Here is a 21,264-nt window from a genome sequence, read left to right as displayed (position 1 = left end):
GGTATTACAGAAGAGGGGTTTTTGGTATTTCTTCTGTAGCACCAGTATAGTCTGTGTGAATAGTTACAGGCACAAAAAAAGAAAGCTGTGGTTTTTATATGCCCATTGAATTTTATTTATTATAGATCAAAGCTCCGAAACCAATTGGTCAAATGCTTAGTGAAAAAGAAATAGTGCCATCATTACTAATTTTGCAAACAAACACATTACATTATTATTACTTATAAGAGAGTGAACCTAAACTCTTCTTCCATAATTCTAAATTTTGACATTACCAATCACTTCGTCATCTATAGCTTAACTTTTTAGAAAACTTGTTGGAGGCCATTCTCACTCTGAAGCAGGGAATGCACAGCACAATCACCTATTTAACTGTGGGGGGGATTGCTGTGCATAAGAATAGTCTGTTAATAGGAGACGTGTAGCCAAGTTCTATGCTCTCACTCAGGAACATCAAACCATGAGCATATCTGACAAACGTCCATGCCATTAGCTTAGCATGTCTCACTTATAAAAAAACACTTGCCCTTTTCACAAAAGGTAGGGCCAAATAAGTCAAAATTTGTTCCTGTAGACTTTGTCTCCAATTTGGATTAAGAAACGGACTTTTGTATGATAGCCAAAGAATGCCACAATACCAGCTAAAACAACCATATATTTCCAAGCATATTCACATATGTAAAATGTACACATGCTGAATTTCTACCACGTGGAAAACTCCCTTTCTGGAAATAAGAAGTCCGTAATTGTACTATGTCTAAATTTGGAGGTGCTGCCTGTTCACTGACATACAGAAAACTCTCCTACTTCTGCCCTTTATAAGTATGTTTTTCTAGGGAAGGGAACTACTTGCAAGAGAACTGAAACTATGTACAAAGCACTTTTTCAGATACAGAAATCCCACAATACTGATAGTTTTTTCAGATCTGCAAATCCTGTTGCAAGAGTAAGATTCACCAGTTCTGATTTCGGGACTATTAAGAAATTGCATCTGTGAGTGGATCTATTGGTGAATTTAAGTTGAGTTTATGGGCTCTAATTCTTTTATTATTTAGTCCCCATTCCATAACCAGGTCTTATAAAGGCAGACACACACGTGTCTGCCATCTGGGGTGTAAATATTATGTCTGTGGATTTCCTAATCAGGTTCTACAACAAAATATATGTATGTCAAACGTAGGTAAATATGTTTACCAGAGAGAAAGATAATATGCTTTTACTTTGTGAGTTGGCTTCTGCTCAGTGATCACAACATATAGAGCCAACTCTTGTTGCACCACTTTACCTTGTCCAAGAAAATGTACTTCTTCTGTTAATAACACAGGGCATCCTTCCCAGGACTGATAAACATTATTATGTTCTTCAGCGTGGTGCCATTTTAAAGCTTCCCAAATTTCATAAGGATGGTCACTCTTCTTTATATGCAGATCACTTAGACAGCCCACAAAACCCTTTGCTGTTATCTGTGCCTCTCCTGCAAAGTAAATGACGCATTGGATCAGTACTACTTAAACATTTAAAAAAAATGAAAAACAGAAGCAACTGTAGACACAAAGCTTAAAACCACTTACAGAGAACAAACATACAGCCTGTGAAAATGTAAAGTTAATCACAATATTTGAATTTTCACATACGTTAGGCCAGGAGCCAATAAGATTTGTTTTCCAGATGCAGATCTTGCTTTGGCCTAAAAGGACATAAGCAGGTTGTGCGTCTGGGAGCTGAGCCTGAACTATTTAAACACTAAACGCTTTGTTTGAAACATGGGCTATTAAGACATTCAAGAAGTCAGCTATGACCCAATGTAGATCAAAACACTACCCACATACAAGTGGGCTGCAAATCTGTGTTTTCTGCGCATGGTAAGAAGAGGTATCTTGTGTATGTTAAATGATGGGGAAGAAGTGGTATTCTTGGTGGATTCTGCATGTCAGATGAAATGGTTCTTAAGAGACATAAAGGTTGACCAGTTGTGATCCAAAAACGAAATCGAATTAGTTGCAGGTATGCTATGGTCAGTGTCAAAAACGGCAGAGAAAGGGGGATCAGTACACTTGGAAGCTGAGTGTAGCAGGGTGGCGTCTCAGGCTGTAATTTTGTCATCACTGGGCAAGAATTCTAATTAGCATACATCAAGATTCTAGTAAATTTATATGTTGGTTATTACATTTCTAAAACTAGAAAAATGGGTGGTAAATACCGGGATAGTAATCATCAAAAACTCTGCACCAAAAACTCTGTGTGAGGATGGACTGAGAAAGAACTCAAGGATACTAGGTAGTCGAGGGTATTTTAGGATCTGGAGGTAAGACAGCAGCATGCTCACTGGTGAGGGTGGTGGGTTTTGCATCAGCAGGTTTATGAAGGCCGGGAGGCTACCATGGTTTTGCTGAAAGCAACTGGGAGGAGAAGCTAAATCAAAGAAGGTTGCTATGTGTGGCTAGTTACTTAGGGATCCGTTTAGTGATGTACAGAATGTGAAATTCGCTATCTTTTGAAATTGTTTCTCATTTATGTAGAGTGTGTTGACCCCTGGGGCCAATGAAGTCTCCTTTAGTCAGAAAAGAGACTTCTGTTAAATTGTCTGGGCCATTTTGGGGTTTGTGCAGGGAGATCGATGCAAACCTTATTGCAGTTCATCTTGAGCTTGTTTCGCTTGTGATTTGATTGGTTGAGCATCATCTGTGGGGGCCGTTATGTTTTAGTAGTAAATTGCTGATTCTTGAACTGAGTTTCTTAGTGTTAGACTTTTTTATCCTTTTCGTGGTTTTACTTAACTTTTTGCCTCTGTTTCCCAGGTTGTTGATGTGTGCTGGACTCTGATTTTGCTGTTTTTTGCTACTCTGGGCACCTTACCACTGCTAACCAGTGCTAAAGTGCAAGTGCTCCTTTACAAAATGTGTATGTAATTGGTTTATCCATGATTGGCATATTTGATTTACTAGTAAGTCCCTAGTAAAGTGCACTAGAGGTGCCAGGGCCTGTAAATCAAATGCTACTAGTGGGCCTGCAGTACTGGTACTGCCATCTACATAAGTAGCTCTGTAATCATGTCTCAGACCTGCCACTGCAGTGTCTGTGTGTGTAGTTTTAACTGTAAATTCGACTTGGCAAGTGTACCTACTTGCCAGGCCTAAACCTTCCCTTTTATTACATGTAAGACACCCCTAAGGTAGGCCATAGGTAGCCCCAAGGGCAGGGTGCAATGTATGGTTAAGGTAGGACATATAGTAATGTGTTTTATAGATCCTGACAGTTAAACATTACTAAATTCGTTTTTCACTGTTGCAAGGCCAGTCCCTCTCATAGGGTAACATGGGAGCTACCTTTAAATCTGATTAAAGTGTAGATTCCCTTTGGGAGCAGATGGACATGTGGAGTTTGGGGTCTCTGAGCTCACAATTTGAAAATACATCTTTTAGTAAAGGTGATTTTAAGATTGTGTGTTTGAAAATGCCACTTTTAGAAAGTGAGCATTTTCTTGCTTATACCAATTCTGTGACTCTGCCTGTTTGTGGATTCCCTGTCTGGGTCAGTTTGACATTTGGGCTGGTTGCACCTCTCCTCTAGACAGTGACACAAAGGGAGCTTAGGTGTAGCCTGCATATCCTGATGAGCCATCTGTGCTAGGAGGGAGGAGAGGAGTGGTCACTTACACCTAAAAGGGCTGTGCCTGCCCTCACACAATGCAGTCTCCAACCCGCTGGTGAGTGTCTGTGGCCTGGCCTGGCCAAGGCAGGATTTCACATTCAAAAGAGACTTTACTTTGAAGTAGGCCTACTTCAAAGGAGAAATTGGATATAAAAAGGGCACCCAAAACTACAGACTTTAGAACACTTCTGTAAACAAGAGAAACCTCTGCCTGGAGAAGAGATGAAGAGCTGAGGAAGAAGAGCTGCCCTGTCTGTGACTGTGCTTTGTGGAGGTATTCTGTAGTTGCTGCTTCTGCCAGAGTAAGAGGGCAAAGACTGGACTTTGTGTGCCTTCCATCTTGTGAAGAAATCTCCAAAGGCTTGATTTAGAGCTTGCCTCCTGTTGTTTGAAGTCTCAGGGACAGCACAGACTTCCCTCTATCAGCACCTGGAGTCTCTGGAGAGACTCCTGCTCTGACAAGTGGTGCCCTATCCAGTCCCTGGGCCCTTGAAAGGAAAGCTGGTGAAAATCCAAGGAAATCGACTTCGGACCGACGCCGCTGCTGAATAGGTGACGCCGCCTGCACCTGACTCCGTGATCTTCGCAGGAACGCGACGACCTTCGCAGGGCCGGCATCGCTGCAGCCCCACCGAAGTCCGCAACTCCTTGGAAGTCGCTGCATCACGTCGTGACCGATGCCACTCGAAGTGCACGGATTCAACGTTTTGCACAGATGCCGCAATGCCCGACTTCTATCGCTCATCGGATCGTTTTCATTTCTTCACCAAGGTACTATACCTGGGGGTCTACACGACTCTGTGTCTGGCGCTGCTGGTGTCGGATTGTTGGGAACGACTCCGTTACAACGCCGTGTTAACACCTCATTGAAGCATTTTGTGTTTCTAAGCGCTATTTTCGAGTTTAATCTTTAAAAATTCATAACTTGACTTGTGTATGTCAGATTTTTGTCGTTTTGGTCTTGTTTTGCTTACATAAATATTTCCTATTTTTCTAAACTGTTTTTGTGTCATTTTGTAGTGTTTTCATTAAGTTACTGTGTGTGTTGGTACAAATACCTTACCCCTAGCACTCTGAAGTTAAGCCTACTGCTCTGCCAAGCTACCAAGGGGGTACGCAGGGGTTCGCTGAGGGTGATTCTCTTTTACCCTGACTAGAGTGAGGGTCCTTGCTTGAACAGGGGGTAACCTGACTGTCAACCAAAGACCCCATTTCTAACACTTAGATGCTAATCCTAACATACCATTTGCATCAACTTGTGTGAAAGTAAGAAAAAATGCACAATCTCTGTTTCCCACACTGCAATTATCTGGAAAAACTACCCAGTACTTAAAAATGTCATAAAACCTGATTCGGAGAGCTACTATGTCAAAAGTATACCAGAAAAATAACTTCCATTACTTATTAAAGTTTGAAGCACTTAATATGTTGAGACGGGTTTTCATGACTCTTCACAGTCTTTTTTTAAATACTTTTTTTATAAATCTTGTTTTACAGATTTTTTGTATATTAGGAGTACTCTGCTACCTAATTATAAAACTGAACTCTGAAAAAATAAAGAAATTGACGAATTTTAAATATTTTCCTAGGTTAATATATGTGTTATGGAAAATTATAATATTAATGTGTATGTTTCATTGGTACTCAATTGTGTTCGTAAAATAGCCCATGTTTATGGTACCCGATAAAGCTGCACCCGAAAATACAAACATTTAAACAGCACACAATGTCAAGAATTTTTAAAGGAAATATAAGAAAATGTATTATTTGGAGTATACTTCGCTTACCACAGCTGTAGAACAGGAATACGTGCGTAATTGAAATAAATCCCTTATGAATATATAAATAGGCTCCTGACACTTTCCGCAAGGAGAGGCAAACGTTTGAGGGGAACAATGTCTGAAACCTTGCCAAGTGCGCGAACACCTGATGGTACAGTGAACACACTGAGATTTCCCCACAGGTCCATTGAGTGAGCAGGCATGAAAGAACACACGGGACCCAAAGGGGAGAGTACAAAGTTGTGAAATGGGAGCAAAGGTATTCCCCCGTAACATTCCCTTGCAGGTTGATTTTTATGTGCAAGAGTGTCCGTCAGGGACAAGTGAGCAGGCTATTGCAAGCTGTGCAAAATTTAATGAAGTGAAGTAATGAAAGTATGGAGTGTCACTGCCCCCCCCCTTCCGAACCACTAAAAATACACCAGCTTTTCAACGGGCCTGAACGCTGTGACATGAGAAGCGAACAATGCTGTGCTTCTAAGAGATTTTGTGAGCATCGATATACAACCAAAGCTCTGATTTTGAGTTGAATCTGAATTTGACTTTATGTTTAGCTATTGTGAGCAACCCCACAATGTGCAAATGTAACGGATCTTGACTGAATAAGCCTACTTTCTGGTGTACTTTCCCTTCTTGCTGACATGTGTGACATGGAGAAACCTTGAAGCACTGCCACATCCAACACTAACATATGCAAGAAACTAATTCCCATACAGTGCACGAAGCTTTACCCATCACTACGAGATGCCATGTTTTAGGATTAAGCGAAATTTAAATTACGATGACATAATTTGTGTAATTTTTGGATTTTCACATTATGTTGGTTCATGGACGCCTGAGGTGGCAGCTGCGACCCCCAACTTGCCCCTTGCGATCCCTGGCACTGTATTTGCGACCCCTGGCCTCAGAGGACAAAATCAGTGTCAGGAACACAGGGGCAGCTCGTCCTTATGAACGTTGTTTAGGGCTCCACTCAGTGCTTAATTTGTGCTTCTTGTTTCCGATGGCCGGGGCTTATTCTTCTGCCTCAAGCCTTTACTGAGAGTAAAAGACAGATATGGGAAAGATGGAGGAAGAGGAAAACGAAAAAGCGTCACAAACGGAGAAAGCAGAACACTGCTAGAGTGAGCTGAAGGGGCACGGAGTGGCTTTATGTGGATTAAAGAGGCCCAAAATGGCTTCGGGATTACGCTGCCTTAATATTCCATGTTCGCACATGTAATTGCAGCAGCTGCATGTTTAAAAGGAGAGCTTCGAGCACCGGCACTTTTTATTTACAAATTAAGCACTGGCTCCACTTCCTTGTTTTCAATCAGTTTTTGTTAATACGCTAATTGTGACTACTATATTATTCACCATTAGCGTAATAAAAATGGAGTACAGTTAGCACGAATATGACCCTCCTTGGTAGCTGAGGTAAACATAAAACACTTTTAAGTGTATGCTGTGTTTATGTTTGCAGGTGAGAGTGTGCTTATGTAAAAGAGAGTGTGTATGAGTGAATTTATGTTTGTGTAAACGTGTGTGTGAGTGAAATTAGGATGAAATGGCGTGTGATGTTACTTTTGCTATCCCTGCATTTTTGTGAATTGACGTCCGTGCGTTTGTTATGCAAAATTTCTTCAATTACATCATTGAGGCCACTTTGAGTAATAGAGTGCCATTTGCAGTAAATATTTACAGAGAGCATATAGGAACAACAGAACAGTGGTGCTTTTGATTTTTGGCACAAATGTTTAGTGTGAAGTACACCCGTGTGTCATAAATTGCCTTGAGGTCCCCTTTTGCACTAAAATATAGTTCAAAATGGTAGTTCTGCATTTCGCATAGTTATACAAGAGTTTGTATCATTTTGTTGAAATTTTGCATGAACAACAGCAAATTGCGCAAATTCTTACACGTTCCAGCTACTTTTTTGACCTACGGGCTTTTAGTCCATAATTTTCATAAATGTAGAATTTTCTTCTGAGTCACAGAGCTGACAAGCCTCACAAATAGAAATATATGAACAACAGAGGTACACCTAACCATAAACTTGAAGAAGTAAACCTGTCAGATTACAGAAAATGTATCTCAAATGTTTTTAGGGGTGAGCGCAAAGCGCTCTGTCCTCTGATGTAATCTCTCCTTTTAAAATCCACTTGCTTTCATTTGTGAAAGGCATGCATAAGTCATGCCTTTTCTGGTGTTTAGCCCTCCTCAAGCGCACCGACCTACTACTGGAAACATACGAGGCTCCATTTTTTCGTTAGGGTTTCTGGACTACCTTTTCATTATTTAGCAGGATGATTGCGCTGTGTTTTACACAGCGCGATAACGCTTGCTTTTTTCCCCCTTTTAATGTGGCAAGAAAAGTCCTGTTAGCAGTTTACAATGCTAATAGCTCTAACTCGGCAAAATACGAGACCCGTTGCATTGCAAATGCTTGTTTTTCTTTTATTCTCAAAACACAAAAATATTACAGCAAAGTACTGTAGACTAGAACTTGGTCTAGAACTTTGATTTGTCGACCAATATATACCCATAAAAGAAAAGAAGGCTAAATCGTCAACCACATTGGTTGACAGGATTCATCCTTGTGTCTGTTCCTCATCAATGACAAGTGTCCAGGGGGATGGTGGGAGTGGAGGGTGCCACCATGGGCTCAGATATATGTTGTAGTAGGAGTGTCACCAAGAGCACTGACATATATGGTGTTATGGGGTATCAACATGAGCTCTAATATATGACATTGTAGTTGCCATAGGCAAGGGTTGTCACTATGAGTTCTAAAATATAATTTTGAAGTGATTTCCAGAGGGGTGAAACTATGAGCTCTGATATATGATCTCGTAGAGGTATCAAGGGAGAACGTCACCAGGAGTTCAGATATATGATGTTGTAGGTGTGTATGGGTAGTTTGTCTCCCTGAGCTATCATATGATAATGTGGGGGTATTCAGCAGGGAGGTCACCATAAACTCCTATATATATATATATATATATATATATATATATATATATATATATATATATATATATATAAATAAGTGTTGAAGAAGTGTCCAAGGAAGAGTCACCATGAGCTCCAATATATAATGTTGTATGGGTGTTCCCGGGGAAGTTCACAATGCGCTCTGTTATATGTTGTTGAAATAATGTGAGCCTCTTACATGGTTTTCTTCTGTGGGTCTCAGGGTAGAGTAACAATTTACTAACCTGAAAGTTTGGATTGCCACATGCAAACGAAAGGATTAAAATTGTGTTGTGGTCGGAGAAATCAAAAACTTTAATAAATATTCCTAGCAGAGAGTTAAAAGCCAATGAGGGTGAATAGGACCATCTATTTGAAGAACATATAGCCGGCAGATTTGTGCCCCAGGCCGCCTATGAAGGGGGTGTGAGATCATCAGTATTGGGCCACTACTGTGTTATTTAACTTCATTCCTTTAAAATGAGTAGTGTGATGAGTTGAGAGTAATGGAAACAGGTAATTGATACAACTGTTATCAGATACAGCCCAATGGTTTCTGCCTATGATGATTAACCTAGAAGAAAAAGCAGAACTGACTTTTATCAGAGAGACATTGAGGGTCATTTTGAGCTTTTTTTGTTAAATCCAGCCCACCGAGGAGGTGAGCTGATGTACTATTCCCATTCACAAAGAAGGGATGTGCAACTTGCACACCGACTGGTTTGAGAATGGGAATGCAATTTCACCTATGTGCTAATCGGTCACATGTCAAACTGCACATTCGCGGAGGGTCAAAAAAAGGTCTGCCTGTGGTTCACCGGGAATGCACAGATAGAGGCATTCTCCTTGGTTTTTTGTCATTTTTCTGTATTACCTTAATAGTGAATAAACCTATATCATTCACTATAAGTGAGATGAAAAAAACGAAGTACAATAAACTAGAATATAACCCTCCTTGACAGCTGAGGTAAAAACTAAAAATGCTTTTAAATGTATGTTGTGTGCATGCAGGTGAGTGTGTATTTATGTGGTAACGGGTGTGTGTATGTGTGACAGAGTTCAAGCATATGTGGATGAGTGAAAGTGTAGGTCAAAAAGGGAATAATGTCACTTTCGCTACCCCTAGCCCTTCCCCGAATTGCTGTTCACGCCCACTATTTGTAATACGTTATGGAACACAAAAGCCCTTTCATGACAAAGAAGAACTGTCTGACATTTACAATGGTTTCAAAAACATTTTAAAGAGCCGTTTTGCAGTTGAAAACTCTACGTTTTTTCAAATCTGAGGCTCTGCAACTGCATAACACATGGTGTTAATAGTCCCCTGGCTTGCAGAGCATATTGTTTACCTTTAATCATTGATAATTTGGGAAAAAACATTTTTGTAGAATGCTTCTGTATGGTTACTTACTACTACATATTAATAACAACAACAACGGTTATGATAATAAGGACCAATGTACCAAGAGAAATAAATTCAGGAACACCAGGCGTATGCTGGACTTGATAGACTCAATTTTGGAGAGGAAGTATGTTGAGTTTATTCTAGACAAATATGGGTCTGAGTGGAATTTAAGCAGAGGGGACACGCAAGTTCACATAATCTGGTCGTGTGTAGTTATATTATGTATCTCAATATTAATTTGGAGTAATTTTTTTCACAATTTATGTCCTTTGTGATTATAACATTTGAAAATGGTTCATTTAGAATTCTACTTTGGATATTTTGATGGACTGCGCTACAACGTGACAGTTGTGTTGTGCTATTTGGTGTTTTCAATTTGAATTGGGTTGCCATATACTTACTTTAATAGGATCAGTATCTAATTAATCCAGACTACTCCTAAATCTCCTATTTGAAGTTTGTTAGCTTTGTTATAGGATTCACTTTTGTTGCCAGTAATGACTAGAATCTTCCAACTAAAAGAGTTTCAGACTAGAAAAAGAAGTTGTTCAAGGAATGGTTACTTGTTAGCATTTGGTTATGGGCAGCAGTTAGACCTGACAGCCTTAGGGTGGTCACCCCTAACTTTTTGCCTGCCTCCTTCCACTTTTTGCACACTGTTTTTGCTGGCTTTTAGACTCTGCGCACTTTATCACTGCTAACCAGTGCTAAAGTGCATGTGCTCTCTCCCTTTAAACATGGTAACCTTGGATAATACCTGATTGGAATATTTAATTTACTTATAAGTCCCTAGTAATGTGCACTATATGTGCCTAGCGCCTGTAGATTAAATGCTACTAGTGGGCCTGCAGCACTGGTTGTGCCACCCACTTAAGTAGCCCCTTTACCTTGTCCCAGGCCTGCCATTGCAAGGCTTGTGTGTACAGTTTCACTGTCACCTCGACTTGGCATTTAAAAGTACTTGCCAAGCCTAAACCTCCCCTTTCTCCACATATAAGTCACCTCTAATGTGTGCCATAGGTAACCCCTAGAGCAGGGTGCTGTGTGGGTGAAAGGCAGGACATGTACCTATGTAGTTTACATGTCCTGGTAGTGTAAAACTCCTAAATTCGTTTTTGCACTACTGTGAGGCCTGCTCCCTTCATAGGCTAACATTGGGGCTGCCCTCATACAGTATTGAAGTGGTAGCTGCTGATCTGAAAGGAGTAGGAAGGTCATATTTAGTATGGCCAGAATGGTAGTACCAAATCGCGCCGGAAAACTACGCACGACTTCCCCGCGTGAAAAATAACGACACAAGTCCGTGTGTGCAGGGGAGAAATGGACGCACACACCATTTTTCCACGTATCTCTTCTTCTGCGGGCCTTTGCGGAGATTTTCCACTTTAACCCAGGTACTTTGTGCTTGAAAGCGACTTTGTTTGCTTTTTAAAGACTTAAGACACTTTATACCACTTTTCAGTGATATCTCTACAATTTCATATTGCATCTTTATTCGTTTTGACCTGCAAAAATCCAGATAAATATTATATATTTTTCTAAACACTGTGTGGTGTATTTTTGTGGTGCTATATTGTGTTATTGTATGATTTATTGCACAAATACTTTACACATTGCCTTCTAAGTTAAGCCTGACTGCTTGTGCCAAGCTACCAGAGGGTGGGCACAGGATAATTTGGATTGTGTGTGACTTACCCTGACTAGAGTGAGGGTTCTTGCTTGAACAGAGGGTAACCTGACTGCCAACCAAAAACCCAATTTCTAACAACAGTGCCAAGCAGTTTGTTTTGCTTGCCAGTTGCGTGCTTTATTAGAAACAAAGAGAAAAGAAAAAAAATCTGGCATGACCTTTTTAGTAGTATGAATTGGTTGGAGTAGCTTTTAGTCCTGAAGATAATCATATCAATCTATTCTTCAAAATGTGCGTACTACTGTTATGCATGTTAGGACATCTAATAATTTAGCTTCCTAAAATATAAAGGCTGTTAAGAATGTATTTTACGAATATGTACAGTTATGTCCAATCACTTTATTTAGACACCAACTGGAAAGAGAAAAAGATTCGGTGTTATACACTTTCAGTAAAAATATTTGTCTATGACAAACGAGAAGTTAAATCCATTATCATCAGTCAGCATAAACATATCAGCTTTTTAGGTCTTGCCTGCAGAACCTTTAGCAATTTATCTAGCTATCACGACCAGCACCTCCACATTTCTTGCAGACCAGCTCATCATCTCTGGTGGTTCTAGGCACACCTGCACAGCCAGTACACCATCAGACCACAGGATAAGAAGTGTTAAAAACAGAACAAGGCAGCAGCATCCAGGATGCACACAGCCATCATGATGACCCCCATGCTACTCCATTTTAGGAAACAGTTGAATACTTACCTCTTCAAAAACACTACATCACAATAGATGAACAATCCCCAAAGAAGGAAAAAAGGTGTACATTTATAATGTGCATTTCAATACCGAACATGTCTTTCTATGTTGCTCATAACAAAAGATTGTTTCATGTCTGACTAAGCAATAATATGTCTGAGTGAAACAATTTGAGATAGGAAAACACTGGTATGAACTCCATTGACAAATACCAATGAGCAAAATTGGAATCCTTGGATTTATCATGATTATTACATTTTACGTTGTTTGTAAAAAATAAAATAAAAATAAAAGATTTTTTTTTTTTAATTAGACCGGCCTTTAGAACACGTGCCACTGCAAAACAGACCAAAGTATGTGGTATTAAAATAAGCTAAGTGTTTGCCAAAATAAGCCATATTCAAAGGTCCCATCATGTGTCCTCTTTCCTCTTCTTATCCTTCCACACTAATTAAACAATTGAATGGGTTTAATATAACTCTGAGGGCTATTCCCATACAAAAGGGAACATCACTTCTATTACTCATTGGATTTATGTTTGTATTTGACCCTGCAAAATACTTCACTCGCTTTTGGCTCGGCCTGCACTATAGAAACATCATTTAAATACATTTGTTTGTAAAGTGTCCTATTAGATGGAAATTAGACTTAAAATCGGCTTTGTGTTTAACCTTGAACAAGAGTGGAAGACTACTTTGTCACAGATCTCTGCTCCTGCTTCAATTACTTTCCTCCCTATTCTTGTTATAACCTTTGCTGCTAGTGTGAGGGGATGTTTTTTTCAGCATTCAATAGGCATGCATTACTTTACTTCCTCTCTTCCCAATCCATCACTTTATTCTTTTTTACTTTTCTGTACTTTTTGAGAGAACCCACAAATGCACACTGCAAGAGGGCTGATCACACTTGAAGATTTGCTAGTTGTGCATTCTCACACTATACATGTTCCTGCTTCTCATACTTTGTTTTTAGGTTATGTTTAACATTATTTTACAATGCTCAGAAGCAGCTCTTTGTTGCCTCACGTGTCCCAAATTTTGCACACGTTCATTTTTCATTCACTATACCCAAGTTACCACCTGAACTTTTTGAAAAGATTATTTAGAAATACAGTACAGAGAATGCTGCAACATTTGCACAGAAATACACAGCAACAATATGTGAATGATTTTTCTTTTGCTTTATGATAAAACATTCAAAGATGGTCACCACACTTATGCATGCACACACAGTGGGCATTTTGTAAAGTTTGTAAAGTAAAAGGAAAAAAGATTCAAATTTGGCTGCCGTGACTGAAAGGGAACTGGTGGTGGCCATCTTTGAATGTTTCTTTTTTAAGTGAAATACTAACAAGATGGCTGCCCTGCCTGTGTGTGCATGCTCAGTAGGTTTAAAAAATGGTAAAACCAAAAGGTTACATTGCTGTGAATTGCTATCTTTGCTAATGCGTGTATTGCTGGTCTTAAGTCAATCCATGGAAAAAAAAGGAACTCGAAACGACATTCCCAGGCTGCAATAATCGTCAATATTAAATGCAAGAGTGAAATTTTTTTGCTGTCATGCATTTGCTGTCAGAAAACTTTATTCTGAACTTGATTTATAGATATGATATTGACCTTTGCACAAGTCTATGTCCTAGAATGACCCCCCCCCATTTGTAGCCTCCATCTGGCAACATGCCTTATGTTCTCTCTCTTTCATTGTCTGTCTTGCGGAGTAAGCCTTTTCTTTCAGCATAGTGCCTTTCTTACTTCGAGGTTGGGTTGCTTTATAGGGGACATATTTAGGGCTCTGTGTTAAATGCAAAGTTTCTGAACGAGGTGAACAGTCAAAGTTCACACCCGCATTGGGGACACCCATAGTAGACGTTTAATTAGTAAAATAAATATTTGCTATGGGATGCATGTAATAATGTTTGATAGAGTGCAGCAGGGAAACCCCGGGTAGCAGTTAAAATGTAAGCTTTGTGTTTCTGTGCAGTAGTCCCCAAGCCATAAGGAGTTTTCCTATATCCTGTTCAATTTAAGGTGCATCTGCAATACTGATAGTGTCATTGCATTTACAGTCCAGGCTTGCCTTGGGGGAGGGAGGTGACAACTCTACTGTGGTAGAGAGGTGCGTAGAGGCAATGGGCTTCTAGACTGTATGGAGCACTGTATGGTACAAGATAGGTGGCAGATAGCTAACCTACCCCACCAGTATATTTTTTCCCATGGGCTTGCATCTCTGATATTTCATAAGTGCTTCAGCAAAGGTGTTCCCTTGTGTTCTTGAGGTCATGAACCTGGGCAACCGATGGAAGGCTAACTTCAGAATGCACATACACAAAATACACTCATATGATATGGGCACTACAAGTGAGGAGGAAAATGCATCAGTGACTTATTCTGGAGAAGTGACCCAAGCAACCACAAAAACCACAGCCTTCAGTAAACTTATCAGTAATGGATCTGTCGACTTATCTCTTTTCTTTCTGTAAATCACTCTTTGCAGATGCTAGGAACAAGATTTTTTGGCTGTGTAATTTTGAACTTTCAGTCATCTGCTTGAGCGTGGCCAATGACAGCTTACAAGCATCAATGTGCTGGTGTTCTAGGAGCTGCGACCTACAAGTGCTAGAGTTTGAAAAAACTAGACAGGGGCAAGATTTTCATTATGTCAGCATAATCTCACATAGTTTCCAGCATTTCACATCATTCTCAAAATTATGCCATTACCCTACACCACGTAATTTCAAATCAATTTAGGCAAAAAATGTCATTACTGTAGCATGAAAAGAACGAGAATGGACATAATGCCATGTGTTGTTGTTCACTGGAGTTGTGCTTTGTATGAATGATTTTAAGTATGAGCTGTACCTTTCCTCATTTCTTAAATGGATCTGTGGACGTCTTTCACTTTAAATTACATCCAGAATTGCATTGTGTGTAATTTCACATCATTCCACATATTTGTTTCTAAATGTTCACATAATTACGCAAGTGAAAAATATGCAAATTTTGCACCCCCTGTAAATAAAAACAAACCTGTTAACATTGTTCATTTGGATTACTCAGGTGATGTTCTGTCATATATCCACAGTATTTATTATGAAGTTTTGGGGGGCATTCTTTTTTTCTGTTTACACATAAAAGAACGTTCACAGGTCGGTAGTGCGGAAAAAAGGTGACATTTTCAGCATACCTGTGTCTTTTCTTTTGATGCTAAATCCTTTGGGAAGACCTCCCACAAACACTCCTGTATTTTCTCCAATAATAGTACTTCCACTTGCTGCTGAAGCAGTACCTGAAAGGAACCAGAGTGTGAGACAACCCGCATGCAAATCCTCATAGCCTTTTAATTCCGAATATATTACAAATTTAGGCACATGATGCTTGTAACTAACTGCACGGCTTAAGTGACGTCATGAAAAACTCGCAGTGTGTTTGATGCCACTATTACATGTTAACAATTGGATAATAATATCTGAGATAAATAATCTTAAAGTGCAGTTTTGTTTTATAAGATTAGGTTACCTGTGTATCCATCCACAGTGATGTTTCCCACAGCTTGGTTTCTTGTAGCTATGACATCATGCCAGATGTAATCATTATACAGCTTACCCCCATCATCAGACGGACTGACTGTGACTGCAGACCCCTTAATACAAGGAAAAGTAGGGGGTTAAAGGACGCTTGAAAAGATATTGCAGCACACATTTCAGAAATAATCAGAACAATATTAGAAACTGTGGAACCTTCAAGAGCCACCAAACACTATGACAGGCAGGGCAATTACGCTTATTATTAGTAACTAGTCTAAACATGTCGAGAAATATAATCCCTAACATTCCAGTTGCTGTTCTAAACTGGAAAAAAAAACAGGTAATGTAACTTTGTAAACCTTGTGCAAAAATCACAGGTCGATGACTATCTTCAAACTCATCGCACATTTTATGACACATTAGTAAAGACTCTTCATTGACTGAATTTAATTGCGAATAGGAAACATGTAACAAGTTCAAGCAGTTTAGCACCTATATTTGCATTGACATCACGGGCAAAAACATAATTTGTCGAAACAACCCGACACAACCGATCATTCGAAATGTGGTTACCGATTGGAACAAAATTACTTGACAACAATGCACTGTAGCTGTATTCTATGATATTGCTCGTAGTGCATGGAAAATGCAGTTTATTTCCTTGTGCAATGTTTGGGGATTTCATAGTTGACTTGAGGGGAGGTGGGATGCAGGCAAAAGAAAGCAGAACCTCTGTTACAAGCATCTTAGGGGGTAATTCTGACCCCGGCGGTCTAAGACCGCCGGGGCCAGGGTCGGCGGGAGCACCGCCGACAGGCCGGCGGTGCCCCGCAGGGCATTCTGACCGCGGCGGTTCAGCCGCGGTCAGAAGAGGCAAACCGGCGGTCTCCTGCCGGTTTACCGCTGCCCTTAGAATCCGCACCTCCATGGGGGATTCTGACACCCCCTACCGCCATCCTGTTCCTGGCGGTTCGCCCGCCAGGAACAGGATGGCGGTAGGGGGTGCCGCGGGGCCCCTGGGGGCCCCTGCCGTGCCCATGCCAATGGCATGGGCACGGCAGGGGCCCCCGTAAGAGGGCCCCGCAAAGTATTTCAGTGTCTGCTAGGCAGACACTGAAATACGCGACGGGTGCAACTGCACCCGTCGCACCCCTGCAACTCCGCCGGCTCAATTCTGAGCCGGCGTCCTCGTTGCAGGGGCATTTCCTCTGGGCCGGCGGGCGCTCTTTTGGAGAGCGCCCGCCAGCCCAGAGGAAGTGTCTAAATGGCCGCCGCGGTCTTTTGACCGCGGTGCGGTCATTCAGCGGCGGTACCTTGGCGGACGGCCTCCGCCGTCCGCCAGGGTCATAATCAGGCCCTTAGTGTTCAAAGGCTTTGGCGAGTCTCTTACAATAAAATGACTGAATTGTGTTTCCTTGACACATGAAACAACTGTAATCCAAGATAGGTATGGACACCAATCATGCGTAAGCACAATTCATACATTTGTACGTGGAAGGACACGGTAAGGAGGGCCACGGTGTGAGTTGCTCAAAGCCCGCTTTCCTAACTGAAAGTATCCATCATTCATTTGTTTAGTCGCAATGCATTGCATTAGAGTTTTCTGCCATTTTAGCTGTATATTTGCTATTGTGAGGCTCAATGTACATGGTAGGAAAAGTAAGAGTCTTTTGGTAAAATGTGAATTACTACTTGAGCAGAATGACTGGAGAGGCAGGGCCATGCTTTGCTATTGATGCACCTTTCGAAGACTGTTTAAAGTTGCATCTAGACACCAAGTATAGGTGGATCTGGAGACGGCATGAATCTGAGTTAGCATGGAAGAACAATAATAAAGTACAGAAAATACCACTTGAAGATGGCCCGCCAGTGCTATTCCCTTTACCAATTCTTGCGTGTCACATAAGCTTTTGCAAAGAAAATACCAGCGAATGGCAGATGCTAGACAGCCAAAGGTCATATTTGTTATGTCTAGGCTCTCATATAGCGCTGTGCATGGGGGTAAGCGAGAGAAGACAGAGAAAACTGAACGTTCAGACTTACAGAGAGCAGGGGAGTGGGTAGGCAGTATGACAGGTGATAGAAAGAGGGTGAAGCTGGGAGGCACTGGGAAGTTACATGCAGGGACAAAGAGAGTGGTGGAACATGCAGGGTAAAGAGGGAGGGCCATGCTGTCCCATCAAGAGGAAAAAGTGAAATGCCATAGAAAACTACAAAAGGACGAGATACAATCCCTATTAAATACCAACTTCCCCAAGCACTTTTGGAGAATTGGTATCCAGAATTTTTAACGCCTCGAGCACAGCCGGGATTGTCCATTTCTTTAAGGCTGTTGGGTCTGGATTCGAGTCCATCTTCCAGACTGTCTTCGGAGTCATCCCATCGGCCATCCATTCACTCTTTTCAAGTGTGTTTGGCAGCTTTCCAATTATTTTGACATTGCTGGTGGAATTGGAGCGTGATTGGTCATTGTGATTCCAACCACTCCTATGGTGTGTGCAACCAGTCTTTCGCTGCGTATGCTGCCTCTTTGAACATTTGCTAACAGTGTGCATTGCTGTTAAGTCGGTGCCTCCTGTGGACCAACAACTGCTGATGTCCCCGATGGGGGTTCACTCACAGTCGTGACCCTCGAGACCAAGGCTGATTCGTGAGGCCTCCTATGAGCCTTCCTTTCTCACCAAGTTGGCTCGTTACACCATGGACGATGACACTACTGCAGGTAGACCTGCACAAGAGACTTCGATGTACTACTGCTCCGTGGATCCATCTGCCTATCCCGTGATCGATCTAACATCTGACGAGGTGGCTTCTTTCTTGGGGTCCTTTCCATCAGTGACTACGGAGATGCTCTTCAAGATCATGACTATTGTAAACAATTTGATGATTGACTTCGACTAAAATCAAAGTATATGTTAGAAATGGGGTTTTTGGTTGGCAGTCAGGTTACCCTCTGTCCAAGCAAGAACCCTCACTCTAGTCAGGGTAAGTCACACACAATCCAAAATTAGCCTGTGCCCACCCTCTGGTAGCTTGGCACGAGCAGTCAGGCTTAACTTAGAAGGCAATGTGTAAAGCATTTGTGCAATAAATCATACAATACCATAATATAACACCACAAAAATACACCACACAGTGTTTAGAAAAATATATCATATTTATCTGGGTATTTGCAGGTCAAAACGATCAAAGTTGCAATATGAATTTGTAAAGATATCACTAAAAAGTGATATAAAGTGTCTTAAGTCTTTAAAAATTAAACAAAGTCTCTTTCAAGCACAAAGTACCTGGTTTGGAGTGGAAAATCTCCGCAGAGGGCCGCAGAAGAGGAGATGCGTGGAAAAATGGTGTGTGCGTCAGTTACGCCCCTTCACACACGGACTTGCGTCGTTATTTTTCACGCGGGGAGACGTGCGTCGTTCTATGGGAGGAAAAATGGTATGTGCGTCGGTTGCGCCCCTTCACACACGGACTTGCGTCGTTATTTTTCACTCGGGGAAGACGTGCGTCGTTTTCCGGCACACGGACCGTCTCCTTCTATGGGTCGCTGGGATTACCAGATGTCCCGGGTCTGTGCATGGATTCTCCTGCTTGTTTTCCGGCTGCGCGTCGTTCCGCGGGGCTGTGCGTCGAAGTTTCGATCTCACAGCAGGCGTTGCGTCGATTTCTCCTCTGGAAGTTGGGCGGCGTTGTCCTTGCGAGGCCGTGCGTCGATGTTCCGGTCATCCCGAAGGCGTTGCGTCGATCAGCATCGATGTGCGGCGTTTTTCTCGCCGCAGAACAAGCTGTGCTTCGAAACTTTCGCCGCACGAAGCGTCCAAGTGAAAGAGAGAAGTCTTTTTGGTCCTGAGACTTCAGGGAACAGGAGGCAAGCTCTATCCAAGCCTTTGGAGAGCACTTTTACAGCCAGACAAGAGTTCAGCAAGGCAGCAGGCCTACAGCAAGGCAGCAGTCCTTTTTAGAAAAGCAGACAGGTGAGTCCTTTGAGCAGCCAGGCAGTTCTTCTTGGCAGGATGTAGTTTCTGGTTCAGGTTTCTTCTCCAGCAAGTGTCTGATGAGGTAGGGCAGAGGCCCTGTTTTATACTAAGTTGTGCCTTTGAAGTGGGGGTGACTTCAAAGCGTGTCTAAGAAATGCACCAAGCCCCCTTTCAGTTCAATCCTGTCTGCCAGAGTCCCAGTAGGGGGTGTGGCAGTCCTTTGTGTGAGGGCAGGCCCTCCACCCTCCCAGCCCAGGAAGACCCATTCAAAATGCAGATGTATGCAAGTGAGGCTGAGTACCCTGTGTTTGGGGTGTGTCTGAGTGAATGCACAAGGAGCTGTCAACTAAACCTAGCCAGACGTGGATTGAAGGGCAAAGAAATGCTCACTTTCTAAAAGTGGCATTTCTAGAATAGTAATATTAAATCCGACTTCACCCGTCAGCAGGATTTTATATTACCATTCTGGCCATACTAAATATGACCTTCCTGCTCCTTTCAGATCAGCAGCTGCCACTTCGACAGTGTATGAGGGCAGCCCCAATGTTAGTCTATGAAGGGAGCAGGCCTCACAGTAGTGTAAAAACGAATTTAGGAGTTTTACACTACCAGGACATATAACTACACGGGTACATGTCCTGCCTTTTACCCACACAGCACCCTGCTCTAGGGGTTACCTAGGGCACACATTAGGGGTGACTTATATGCAGAAAAAGGGGAGTTCTAGGCTTGGCAAGTACTTTTAAATGCCAAGTCGAAGTGGCAGTGAAACTGCACACACAGGCCTTGCAATGGCAGGCCTGAGACAAGGTTAAGGGGCTACTGAAGTGGGTGGCACAACCAGTGCTGCAGGCCCACTAGTAGCAATTAATCTACAGGCCCTAGGCACATATAGTGCACTCTACTAGGGACTTATAAGTAAATTGAATAGCCAATCACGGATAAACCAATCAATAGTACAATTTACACAGAGAGCATATGCACTTTAGCACTGGTTGGCAGTGGTAAAGTGCCCAGAGGTCAAAAGCCAACAACAACAGGTCAGAAAAAATAGGAGGAAGGAGGCAAAAAGTTTGGGGATGACCTGTCAAAAAGCCAGGTCCAACAGTATACATTTCTTGTTCTTACTTTGGCCTGCCTTGCTTGCCATTGTGGCCCTCATTCTGACCCTGGCGGTCCTAAACCGCCAGGGCCGCGGGCAACGGAAGCACCGCCAACTGGCTGGCGGTGCTTCATTGCCCATTCTGACCGCGGCGGTAAAGCCGCGGTCAGAAAAGGGGATCCGGCGGTTTTCCCGCCGGAATACCCCTGGCAGGGCTGAACCTCCATGGCGGCGCTGAAAGCAGCGCCGCCATGGGGATTCCGACCCCCTTCCTGCCAGCCTGTTTCTGGCGGTTTTGACTGGCATGGGCAGTGCAGGGGCCCCCTAACAGGGCCCCAGCATGATTTTCACTGTCTGCATAGCAGACAGTGAAAATCGCGACCGGTGCAACTGCACCCGTCGCACCCCTGCAACTCCGCCGGCTCCATTCGGAGCCGGCCTCTGTGTTGCAGGGCCTTTCCCGCTGGGCCGGTGGGTGCTCCTTTG

The 21,264-nt window shown here is 42.2% G+C and overlaps 1 protein-coding gene across 1 annotated transcript in view; it reads right to left on the bottom strand.

Moving 5' to 3' along the window:
• USH2A (usherin) overlaps positions 1 to 21,264 on the bottom strand; it is a 3,586,186-nt gene that overhangs the window by 2,201,556 nt on the left and 1,363,366 nt on the right. Inside the window, exons 23-25 of the mRNA XM_069233891.1 lie at positions 15,692 to 15,815; positions 15,360 to 15,461; positions 1,286 to 1,471 (exon numbers count right to left, since the gene is read on the bottom strand). Coding sequence (XP_069089992.1) covers positions 1,286 to 1,471; positions 15,360 to 15,461; positions 15,692 to 15,815 — 412 coding nt within the window. The remainder of the gene's footprint in view (positions 1 to 1,285; positions 1,472 to 15,359; positions 15,462 to 15,691; positions 15,816 to 21,264) is intronic.

This window comes from Pleurodeles waltl, chromosome 5 (assembly GCF_031143425.1).
Source record: "Pleurodeles waltl isolate 20211129_DDA chromosome 5, aPleWal1.hap1.20221129, whole genome shotgun sequence".
Lineage (NCBI taxonomy): Eukaryota > Metazoa > Chordata > Amphibia > Caudata > Salamandridae > Pleurodeles > Pleurodeles waltl.
Note: the sequence above shows the minus strand (reverse complement) of the source record. Positions and strands in the feature narration are given on the sequence as shown.